The following is a 12,320-nucleotide window of genomic DNA, read 5'->3' as shown; positions in this document are numbered from 1 at the left end:
AATATATACTCAAAAACATGCAAAACTTATCTGCGCAATTAGAAATCCTCCCTTTGAGGACAAAGGAGAGCAGAAATTGGGAGAAAGCACAAGGGGGCTACTAATGTGCTAGAAATATTTCCTGACCTTGTGGTGGTGATTATACACAGATGGCCCTTTTGTATTAATTCATAGAGCTTGTACACTTGATTTATAGACCATGCTGTGTTATTCTTTAAATTTTTTTTAAGTATACTTTGACAAGCGAATTGGAACCTTACATGTGATGTGTTGTGTGGTATCTTGTCAAACACTGGACTTTATTATAAGGTGATAGGTTCCTTCCTTCCTTCCTTCCTTCCTTCCTTCCTTTCATCCTTCCCTCCCTTCCTTCCTTCCCTCCCTTCCTTCCTTCCTTCTTCCTTTCCTCTCTTTCCTTCCTTTCTCCTTCCTTCTTTCCTTCCTGCCTCCCTCCCTCTTTCCTTTCCCTCCTTTCCTTCCTTTCCTTCCTTTCCTCCTCTCTTCTCCTTTCCTTCCTTTCCTTCAGTTCCCTCCCTCCCTCCCTTCTTTCCTTTTTTTTTAGCCTGAGATAGGGTCTTGCTCTAGCACCCAGGCTGGAGTGCAGTGGCATGATCTTGGCTTACTGCAGCCTCCATCTCCCAGGTTAAAGCGATTCTCCTGCCTCAGTCTCCCAGGTAGCTGGGATTACAGTTGCATGGCACCACACCTGGCTAATTTTTGTATTTGTAGTAGAGATGGGGTTTTACCATGTTGGCCAGGCTCGTCTCGAACTCCTGGCCTCAAGTGATCTGCCTGTCTAGGCCTCCCAAAGTTCTGGGATTACAGGCGTGAGCCACCGTGCCCAGCCTAAACCAACTTTTTCACTGGGTACACCAAGATTGTGTGTCTTTTTCTTGGGTCAGTTCTTCAAGAGAGGAATCTACAATTTCCTGCGGGTGCAGGGGTCTTACTCACTTTGGCCATTTTCAGTGGTGTACATTTTCTCTCTTGACTCCTGTGCCTCATGTACCAATGGCTAGAGCTTTTCTTTGCTCAGTATCTCTTCAGAATGATCCCCGATAGCATGTGTCTTCTGAAATGGCTAAGTGAGGAGCTTGGCAACTCCTCATCCTTAAAAATCCACAATTAAGTCAGGCATGGTGGCTCATGCCTGTCATCCCATTGACTTCTTGGGAGGCCGAGGTGGGAGGAGCACTTGAGGCCAGGAGTTCAAGGCCAGCATAGGAACATAGTGAGACTCCATCTCTACAAAAAAAAAATTTTTTTTAAGTAACTGTTCAAAGTAGTGTGCACCTGTTGTCCTAGCTACTTGGGAAGCTGACATGGGAGGATTGCTTGAGCCTAGGAGGTTGAAGCTGCAGTGAGCTATGATCGCACCATTGTACTGCAGTCTGGGCAATAGAGCAAGACCCTGTCCCAGACAAACACGCGCACACACACACACACACACACACACAGACACACACACACCACACAAAAGAAAAACATTACAGCTTTAATGGAAGAATTTCAAAAATTGCAGTGATGAGGTGCTTCGTTTCGTTTCTTTCTCTTTCTTCTTCTGTTCTTTTAGGTCAGTTAATGCATTTTTTTTTAAATTTGAGATGGGGTCTCACTCTGTCACCCAGGCTAGAGTGCAGTGTTGCCATCTCAGCTCACTGCAACCTCTGCCTCCCGAGTTCAAACGATTCTCCTGCCTCAGCCTCCCGAATAGCTGGGATTACAGGCATGCGCCACCACGCATGGCTAATTTTTGTATTTTTAGTAGAGACGGTGTTTCACCGTGTTGGTCTGGCTGGTCTCAAACTCCTGATCTCATGATCCACCCACCTCGGCCTCCCAAAGTGCTGGGATTACAGGCGTGAGCCACTGCTCCCGGCCAATGCTTTTTTTTAAAATTGTCACTCTTAACCTTTGATATTCCCATGGAACTAGACAGGAAAAAATACCAGTTTGTGTTACCCAGTAATTCATATCAAACATGGCCTGTTTTCAAATTGATAAAAGGAAGTAAAAACCTTGAATAGAATTACTACATCTAGATGGTTAGATTATATATATTTTAAAGGAAACTTGGAAAGTTAAATTGCTGACTGTCATCGATGCTAAATGGGTGCTTGACTAAAGCATTGAAATAGGTTTGCTTAAATGATTCTTAAAGTTTGTGTTTAAGATGAGCAAATTTCAATATTTTAAACAATTAAAATTTTACTATTTTTTGAGTGATAATTTTTTCAGACCAAACAATTTAAATAAAATAGACATTTATTCCCAGGAGGAATAGAGATGGATTGGGAGACCATTATTTCACTTTAAAGAAATTGGCAGTCAAGAAAATTTTGTAAACAGATTTCTCCAACCTAGTATGAGAAAAAGTTGATAATCTTGAGCATAGTAATTGTTAGATGTTCTCTAGCAGTTCCCAAAATGTGTTATTGGCAAAAGTCAGCATAGAAACATGGCTCTTAATGCTTAAGTGCACAGGCTGCTTGAGGAGGTACGTTACACTAGTAGCCATGAAGTTGGCTTTAGGCTGTACCCCTGTCAGGACAAACTTAAAGAGTTGGATGTGATAGTGCCAACCTCCCAGTAACAGTGTTCTCTGCTTTCCTGTAGAGTGGATCAATCTCAGAGATGGGCCCATCACCATATCTGACTCCTCAGATGAGGAAAGGATTCCAATGCTGGTCACCCCAGCTCCTCAGCAGCATGAAGAAGAGGACCTGGATGATGATGTCATCCTGACAGAAGTGAGTTTTCTTTAAACTTACAATGAGACATTATTGCAAGTTGGTGATCTGATTTTTCAGCCACTCTTGTGGGCCTTGTTGTAGAACAGCACCTCTTGTACTTGTTCTGAGAACAGCCCCTTTTCCATTCTACCTCATGTACCCTTAGATTTAGAAGCTGTATGTTTCAGTCTGTTTCTGGATTGAATATCTGCACCATTGTTCCATCTGACTATTAATGCACCAGATTTCACTGTTGTCATTGCTACAACATTATAGTGTATCTTACTGTTGGATTGGCCTTATTCTTTCCATATTATCCCACATTTTTCAGAATCATCCTGGATATTCTTGCACTTAAATTTTTATATGGATTTTACAATCAACTTCTTTAGTTCCAAAATATAAATAAAGATATATATATATATAATCAGTTTGCTTAATCCAAAACAAATCTTCCTGTTATATTTATAGAGCAATTTTTATGATACTGCTCTTTCTAACCAAGAACAAATTTTGTCTTTTCATATAGTCAAGACTTCTTTAATATTCCTCAGCCAGAAAGCATTTTGAATTTTTCTTAATATAGATCTTAAGCATTTTTTGTTTTTCTTGGTTATTTTATATTTTCTGTTGCTTTTGTGACTGACATCTTTTCTTTCATTGTACTTTCATTTTTTTTATTTTTTTGAGATGGAGTTTCGCTCTTTTGCCCAGACTGGAGTGCAGTGGCGCGATCTCGGCTCACTGCAACCTCCGCCTTGTGGTTTCAAGCAATTCTCCTGTCTCAGCCTCCCGAGTAGCTGTGATTACAGGCACCCACCACCACGCCTGGCTAATTTTTGTATTTTTAGTAGAGATGGGTTTAACCATCTTGGCCAGGCTGGTCTTGAACTCCTGACCTCGTGATCCGCCCCCCTCAGCCTCCCAAAGTGCTGGGATTATAGGCGTGAGCCACTATGCCCGGCCCTTTCATTGTACTTGTAAACTGTTTTTTTTAAACTACAAATCTGTTGCTTTTTTTTTTTTTTTTAGTTTAAAGATCCCAGTTGGCTTTATTGTGGTTCTAGAACCAAGGAACACTTCCTTCCATAAAATTCAGTAGGTGTTCCACTAAGCTGAGGAGAAGTGGCTGGCTTTATAGACAAAGAAGGGCTGAAGAGAGCAGAAGCAAAGTCCTTTCAAAGTTACTTTTCTTGTCAGGCTGGGACAGGGAGACAGAAAAGAGAAAAATAACTGATGAGTTAACATCAGGCTGCTTCAGGCCACCTTTCCTGTATAAGGATTAAAGCAGAGGGAAATTCATTATGATTTCCAATGAAGATTTAAACTGCCCTGTTTAAGAAACTGGTTGTTCACTCTTTCTTTCAATTTCTAGGAAGATCAAATGAACTTCCCAGGTTTAGGTTTGGTAGTATGAAACTTACATGGATGCTTCCGTTTTGAGTTTTAGTCTGGTCTTTTGGGGTCTAGTGCACACACTTAGTCCAAAACAGTGGCCTCCTATAATTTTTATTTAACAATTCATCCCTTTTTGTTAGGCTTTCACCCAGGACCTGACCAAACCTTTGGGCATCAGTGCCACTCTCAGTTACCATCATTTTGGGTTTCTGGTCCTAGCATATACTTTATAGGTTCTGGTGTCCTCATTATCACACTTTTTTTTTTTTTTGTTCCAGCTGGGGAAAGACCATTTGGCATTTGACAGGTAGCTGTATGGAAACATTTAAAACTTTCTGAGGGCGCACAGCACACCAGGGAGACTGCTGTTAGGACTTTAAGTAGGGTAATACCCAGAGTTTGGGTGGAGGATGCTCCTCGGCTAGGGCCCCAACTAAAACCAAATAGCTAGACAAGGAGTCTACCTTGCTTTAACCAAGTAGTCTGCTCTGCAATACCTGCTGTGTTTTATCTGTGTGCAGCAAGAAGCGCCATCAACTGCACAGATTCTTCTCTGTTGAGTTAGTAGGTAATCTCGCATCCCATGACTGGGTTAAATTAAAGCGGGGAATGCAGGTTACCTGCAGAGGCTACTACTGATGGTGAAATTTTCACTGCAACGTTGTCCTGCCACGTGAGAGGCATAAGTAAGGAAAGATTAAGGAGAGTAAGAGTCTCACATTATGAGGGGGAGTCTTGCTCCGATGTGGTTTGCTGTTGTGAATGTCTCTGGTTGTGGCATTGGCCATCCTAGTGAACTCTCTGTGGCCCATGCATTAGGCAAGAGACTTATTCCTTGCGATTTACATAGATTTGTCCAGCTTCAGCTTATAGGGCTTCAGGAACTAAGCAATTCTCCTTCATTGGATAGTCGTAGCCAGATATTAGAGAAAACTAAAAATTCAGAATTCAGTGCTGTGTACAGGTAGATAATAAAAACTCAATGAACAGTGCTGCAATCTAAATAACAGGCGTACTGGAGTTTTCTTTTGAAATGTAATTTTCCTCTTTAAGTCACTCCCATTTCTACCAAAGATAATCACAGTAAGACCAGTTTGCCTGACTAACCACATATTTGAAAGTACATATTTAAATTTGCTTTGCTGGAAATTTTGATGAGGAATCTCAAATTGGTCTTTAAAAAATGTCTCTGCTAGGAAACCAAACCAGGGCAGACATTAGTCTTTGTGTGCTGTATCCAGCATCTGGAGGTTCCTGAGCCTGCCAGGAAGAGACAGATTTACTCACTGTAAGACAGGGAACGCTTAAAGCCAGGCATTGTTTGCACATTTTGAAATATGGCATTCCAGTCAAAGCCTTGGTAACATAACCAGTTTGCAGTTGTGTCCTTTTATTAAAAGGACAGATATGCAAATAATGATATTGCCATAAAAATAATACTTATGAATAGTTTGCAAATTCTGGAGGGATCCTGTTGGGAGGAAAAGCAAATATTTTTATTTTTATTATAAAAGTATACCAAATTGCTATAAGCTATAATAACCTTAAAAGAAAAAAGTTTCCTTAAATCTGGAAAACAAAACATTAAAAGAACCAGCAGTGTTTCAAATAAAGAAGCCATAAAAACCCATGATTCTTCTTTTATCAATTCAGTCTCATGTAATTAATTTTTGCTGTTTGATCTTGGTTAGCAGTTACACAAATCCATTAGTTTCTTCATTAGAATTTTGGATATTTAGTCCGATAGTATGGACTCAAACTTGTATTTGTCAGAGTTCATTTCATTTTTCGCATATGTATCTTTGAACACACAGCACTTTAGGATTATAATTGCTTGCAAAGAGCTTTCAGAAAGTGTCAGAACAAAATAACTGTGGACAGCAAGACTTAAAATGGCTGTGGTTAAAAACCTGATGAGAGTTCATTATAATGACACAGTTGACAAGGAAATTTAGTTATTTCTGAACCAAAGTTATGACTGATAGCATTTATACTAAGACATATCAGATTTCTAGGAACTTTATATAATCTTGGAATATAAAAAACATCCATATAGGCCTGACGCGGTGGCTCGCGCCTGTAATCCCAGCACTTTGGGAGGCCGAGGGGAGTGGATTACTTGAGGTCAGGAGTTCGAGACCAGCCTGGCCAACATGGTGAAACCTCGTCTCTACTAAAAATACAAAAATTAACCAGGCATGGTGGCACGTGCCTGTAATTCCAGCTACTCAGGAGGCTGAGGCAGTAGAATCGCTTAAACCCAGGAGATGGAGGTTGCAGTGAGCCAAGATCACGCCACTGCACTCTAGCCTGTATGACAGAGGGAGACCCTGTCTCAAAAAAAAAATACATGGGCATTTTAGCTGATCAGAACACAGCTGTTTTCCAAATGGTCTTACTTACCAAAAATACCTAAGTCACGTGAACTAAAAGGCATTGGAGTTAGGTCCTGTTTTTCTGATAAAAGATTGAAGTGCTTGCTTTTTCCTTAAACCAATTATCAGAGTTCTCTCATATATTTTGGTAGAGAAATACCACACACACATAATGCATATATAGACACAGAGACACAGAGAAGCAGATCTTATAGCCTTCGTTAAAATTCTTTATTTGCCAGTTTTCAAATACAGTTTACACTTAAACAACATGGTGGTTAGGGGTGCCAACCCCTGTGCAGTTTAAAATCTGCATATAACTTTTGACTCCCCAAAAACTTAAGCACTAATAGCATACTGTTGACCAAAGCCTTAACTACTTAGTACTACTTAATAACTACTTAACTACTAATAGCATACTGTTGACCAATAACATGGTTAACATGCGTTAGTTAGTATATTATGTGTGTGTGTGTGTGTGTGTGTGTGTGTGTGTATATATAAAATATACTGCATTCTTATAATAAAGTAAGCTGAGGAAAGGTTAAGAAAATCATAAAGAAACTGGACACAGTGGCTCACGCCTATAATCCCAGCACTTTGGGAGGCCAAGGCCAAGAGTTCAAGACCAGCCTGGCCAAGATGGTGAAACCCCGTCTCTACTAAAAATACAAAAATTAGCTGGGCATGGTGGTGAGCACCTATAATCCCAGCTCATCGGAATTTAGCTTGTTTCTTAATGAGTTACTGACTTCAGGGCTGCCAAAGACTAACCAGAGCTTCCCTGGGGTAGAGTTTCAGCATTAAAATGAGGTGGAATTTGGCTTTTTCCTTCAAAAGGTGAACTGTAGGGCACAAAGACAGTTTGTGTGCAGCCTCTATAAGCTGGCAGAAACTGGTTTAAGATCTATATGTAGTAGTTTATCAGAAAACGATGTTTGTAAGGCCAGTCCTCTGTCCGTGTTAAGAGTTGTAGTGGGTTTCTGGGTTGTAAATCAGAGTTAGGGAGGGGTCTGATATTTGCGTGATACCCCCTGTTGGTAGGGAGCTTAGCAACAGTTTGGTTTTTCTTGGAGCATAGGAATTTAGGGAGTTGCTGTACCAGTCACCCTGAACCCTGACCTCATAGGTGATTTTTGTTTCCTTAACCTTAAGGGTCAGGGCAGACACAGTGGCTCAAAACCTGTAATCTCAGTCCTTTGAGAGGCCTAGCAGGAGGATCACTTGAGCCCAGGAATTCAAGGCTGTAGTGAGCTATGATTGTGCCACTATACTTCAGCCTGGGACCTTGTATCTAGTTATTATTTATTTTTTCTTTTTTTTTCCCTTTTTTTTTTTTTTTTTTTTTTTTGAGATGGAGTCTCCTGTTGCCCAGGCCGGGGTGCAGTGGTGCAATCTTGACTCACTGCAACATGCACGTCCCAGGTTCAGTGATTCTTGTGCCTCAGCCTCCAGAGTAGCTAGGATTACAGGTGTGTGCCACCGTGCATGACCTTTGTCTTTAATTTTTAAAAAACAGACAAAACCTTAGGATCTGTCTTAGTTTATAAAGGGGCATCTATTTTGCTTTCAGATAACACCGTAGAGCTGAAACATTTTGGAAATGGCTTTCTAAGGGTCACGTCTGATATTTCAGGCTTTGCCTTGCCCATAAGTAGACTGGATAGTACTTGTCAGGTCCTGAATATCATCCTTAGGAAAATAATATTCTGCTTCTGCTGCTTTTATCTGTTTTTACTCCCTCTCCTTCCCCTGGTCCCACCATGTGTTAGCTGGTAATAAGTCAGGTATCCTAGGATCATAAGTTATAATTAAGACTCTGAATTCTTTAAAAAATGTCTGAAAGTCTTCCCCAGGTTTAGGACATTTTTAAACTATGACCTGTTTTTATCCATAGCATGTAAGTCAGGAATTTCATGCTACATTTTCAGGTTGTTCTGTTTTATAAGGAAACAGTTGAACTGTTCTTTTCAGAGAAGAAAGGCAACTCAGAGTTAGTAGACTGTGAATATTGAGGAGTAGATGCAGTATTCAGGTAAAATGGGAGCAGTAGGAGTTACATTAGTTTATCTGTCTTTGGTGTGGGAGGTAATCTTGCATTTCTAGTTTTTCATTAGCTTTTTGCAGTTAATCTTTCAAAAAAGCTATTTTAGAATTCTGTTGTCTCTTTGAGGCTTCTGAATGCCAGTAAGAATCTTGTTCTCTCCGTGTAATTTGGAGTCTTAGGATTCAAGTGAATTTCTTGGATGAACACTTTTTCATCTGGAACATTCCACATCATGGTCATCATAATTCTGAATTAGTTTTGGTAAAGTTTTGCCACTTCTGTAACTATTTGTAGCTTCTGGAGCCAGAAGTTTTATACATGAAAAGGCAAGACTACCAGAAGGCAGAGTACTCCAATTTTTAGAAATTAGGGATGCTGTTTTTATGTTGGACCTTGTATATCTCAGGACCGGGATGACATTGGCTTCAAGATGTCCTACGTAGCCAATCACTTTGCAGTTTCCATCTGACTCAGTCAAGACACCTGAGGCCTCCCTCACCTAAGCCTGCAAGAAAAGGAATCCACATACCCACAGATTCCAAAAGCCTGAGTTTATACCCTCCCTGCACTCAACACAGCTGGTATCAGTTAGCTTTAAAACTGCACCCCTGTATGCTAGCAGCAAATGGAGTTGCACCCACATTTCTGTCTGGCCATAATCTTGGGGGCTTGACTCAAGCCGTAAAGACCTCTGCAAAGAGGGAGCAAAAAATACAGTTATTGCCAGTGATTTGTGAGCCCCCACATTCCCAAAAGTCCTGTGCCCTGCCATAGCCCAGATTAACCCTAGGTACTGCAAAGTCAAATGCTCTCTCACAGTGCAGCCTAACCTTGGTACCCTCAAAGTCAAAGAGACCAGGTGCTAAAAAGGCAGCAGAGCTCAGACCTGAGAAGGACTTCCGACACTTGCAGCTCCGTGAGGAAAACGTTACTCCCCAAAAAAGGGAGTTAGTCGTTTTTCCTGTGTTCCTTGAGTTACCTCAAGATATCAACAGTCTCTGTCCCTTTGGGTTGCCAGACCTGTCAAAGGACAAAATTACAACAAATTTAGTGTAAGGATCTCAACTGTCTTTATTGTGAGTCTAGCATCAGGCGATGCTTCATTCCAAAATGGAGAGTAAGTGTTCTCGTTGCTCTTTTTTTTTTTTTTTTTTTAAGACAGTCTCAATCTATCACCCAGGCTGGAGTGCAGTGGCCTGATCTCGGCTCACTGCAACCTCCCGAATTTAAGCAATTATCCTGCCTCAGCCTCCCGAGAGTAGCTGGGATTACAGGTGTGTGCCACCACACCTGGCTGATTTTTGTGTTTTTAGTAGAGATGGGGTTTCACCATGTTGGTCAGGCTGGTCTCTAACTCTTGACCTCAAGTTATCCACCCATCTCAGCCTCCCAAAGTGCTGGGATTACAGGCGTGAGCCACCGTGCCCCGCCCTTGTTGCTTTTTATATTAATTTTATACTCAATCACCTTACCATTATTATCTGTAGTGATTTTTCAGTTGACTCTTAATTTCTTGAAAACCTGCATCTGATCTGTCTTTCCAATTTTTATACTTCTTTCACATGTCTAATTATATTATGGTACTTCCTCAAAAATTTTAATAGTGTTGATAGAGAAGAGCACGAATGGCCACAGACATAAATGGGAATACTTAATGTTTCTTCATTAAGTGTGATGGTGCCTTTTTGCTTTAGATACCATTTCTTTAGTTATGTTAAGGAACTAGTCATTTACTTTGACTTAAAAAATTTTGTTTAGAAGTGAATGTAGGATTCTGTTACGTTCAATTTCAGCATCTTACAGAGATTGTCATGTGATTTTTCTTCCTTGACCTCTTAGTTGGTAAGTTATTGTCTTTGAAAAGACTCCCCTTGGTTGTGGCATTGTAATGTGGTAGTAATGTGCTGCTAGGGATTCCATTTGCTAATATTAGTGTTTTCTCCGTAGATCTTATAAGTGGAGATTGGCCCGTAGGTTTGTGTGTATGTATGATATCGTTGACATGTTTTTTTTTTTATAAGCATGATTCTGACTTCATAAAAAGTCTAGAAGTTTTCTTTTTTTTTTTTTCTTTTTGGAGATGGGAGTTTTGCTCTGTCACCCAGGCTGGAGTGCAATGGCGCGATCTTGGCTCACTGCAACCTCTGCCTCCCAGGTTCAAGTGATTCTGCTGCCTCAGCCTCCCAAGTAACTGGGATTACAGGCGTGCGCTACCACTCCCAGCTAATTTTGTATTTTTAGTAGAGATGGGGTTTCACCATGTTGGTCAGGCTGGTCTCAAACTTCTGACCTCAGGTGATCCATCTGCCTCAGCCTCCCAAAGTGCTGGGATTATAGGCATAAGCCAACCGTGCCTGGCCAGAAGTTTTCTTTATTTCTTTGAGGGTTGTTTTTTGTTTGTTTGTTTGTTTGTTTGTTTTTTAGAGTCTTCAGAACCAGTGTATTCTTTGAGGTTTTGAATATATTCTATAGAATTAAACAAAACAGACTGTTGTTCTACTTCGTCTTAATCTGTGACTCCTTAGGGCCTTTTTTAGTTCAAATGGTTATTTGAACTAACCATTATGTGTCCCCTTCCTTCCCTTCCCTCCCTTGTTTTCGTTCCTCCTCCTCTACCAAAGAAACAGCTTCTTCTCTTCTACAACTCCAGTTATGTGTTTTGAAGACCTTTTTGTTCTTGACGTGTTCTCTTATCTAATGTTCCATTTTGTCTATGCCTTACTATGGCTATTCTGACCTGGCTTTCAATGCACTAATTTCTCTCTTCAACTGTGTTTACTTAAATGCTATATATCCATATATAGCATCAGTTATTGTATTTTTAGTTATTGTATTAGTTATTGTATTTTTCCATTCTGGAATTTGCGTTCGATTCTTGTTCTTCTTGGCTGCAGTTCTCAATCTTGTCTTTGATTTCCCTAAACATGCTAACTGTTGCTTTAGAATTCATGTTGTTAATTTCACTGTGTGAAACCCTTGTATATTTGTTTCTGTTGTCTGTTACTTCTCGTTTTGATTTTCTGTTGCTGCGTTAAGTTCTTGTATGCCTAGTTATTTTTGATTGAGTGTAAGTCATTGTATACGAAAATTTTGGGATTCTGTATGATGTTGTTTCTCTATAGAGGATCTTAATTGGTTTCTTGAAGAAGAGTAAGAGCACCAGCACCTCACATTCAGGGAGTTAAACTCTCCACGCTGGGATTCAGTTCCTGGGAGGTCCAGGGTATTTCCAGCTTGGCCCTTACTTCAGTGGCGTAGTCCTCAGGGACCCACCCTAAAGCCTGAGATTCACCATCTCCTTTCTTCTGGGGACTTCCCAGAGGAACTGTTGTTACCAGTTTAGCATGTATCCTTCTGGGTCTTTTCTTTGAATTTGTATGTATCCATGTATATATACATGTGGGTACATATACATACTTTTAGAAATGATTTTGTTTGTGTCTTATTGACATATTTTAAGTAAATGGAATCATTCTGTGTATGATTTTGCAGCTTGCTTTTCTTCACTTAATGGCATTTCTTAGTGAAGCTTTCCATTTCAGTACAGACCGAGCTACCTCTTTTTTGGTAGGGGTCAGTTGTAGAGTATTTTGTAGAACAAATAAGTAATAGTTTATTTAACCATTCACTCAGGGACAAACTTCACAATGTCTCTAGGCTTTTTTCTGTTTATGCTGAATATTCTTGTATATGCACTTTTTAGATAGAGTTTATAGAACAGTATGAAAAAATGATGACAGACATACATTTTTTATTTATATTTATGTA

General features: G+C 40.1%; 1 protein-coding gene across 2 annotated transcripts in view; it reads left to right on the top strand.

The window, feature by feature from the left end:
- Positions 1–12,320, top strand: part of RNF216 (ring finger protein 216) — a 164,238-nt gene that overhangs the window by 26,187 nt on the left and 125,731 nt on the right. For both annotated transcript variants that reach the window (XM_031013013.2, XM_031013012.2), the window contains exon 3: positions 2,617–2,750. In XM_031013013.2, coding sequence (XP_030868873.1) covers positions 2,617–2,750 — 134 coding nt within the window. The remainder of the gene's footprint in view (positions 1–2,616; positions 2,751–12,320) is intronic.

Source organism: Gorilla gorilla, chromosome 6, assembly GCF_029281585.2.
Source record: "Gorilla gorilla gorilla isolate KB3781 chromosome 6, NHGRI_mGorGor1-v2.1_pri, whole genome shotgun sequence".
Lineage (NCBI taxonomy): Eukaryota > Metazoa > Chordata > Mammalia > Primates > Hominidae > Gorilla > Gorilla gorilla.
The sequence above is the reverse complement of the archived record's forward strand: the minus strand, read 5'-3'. Positions and strand labels throughout refer to the sequence as shown.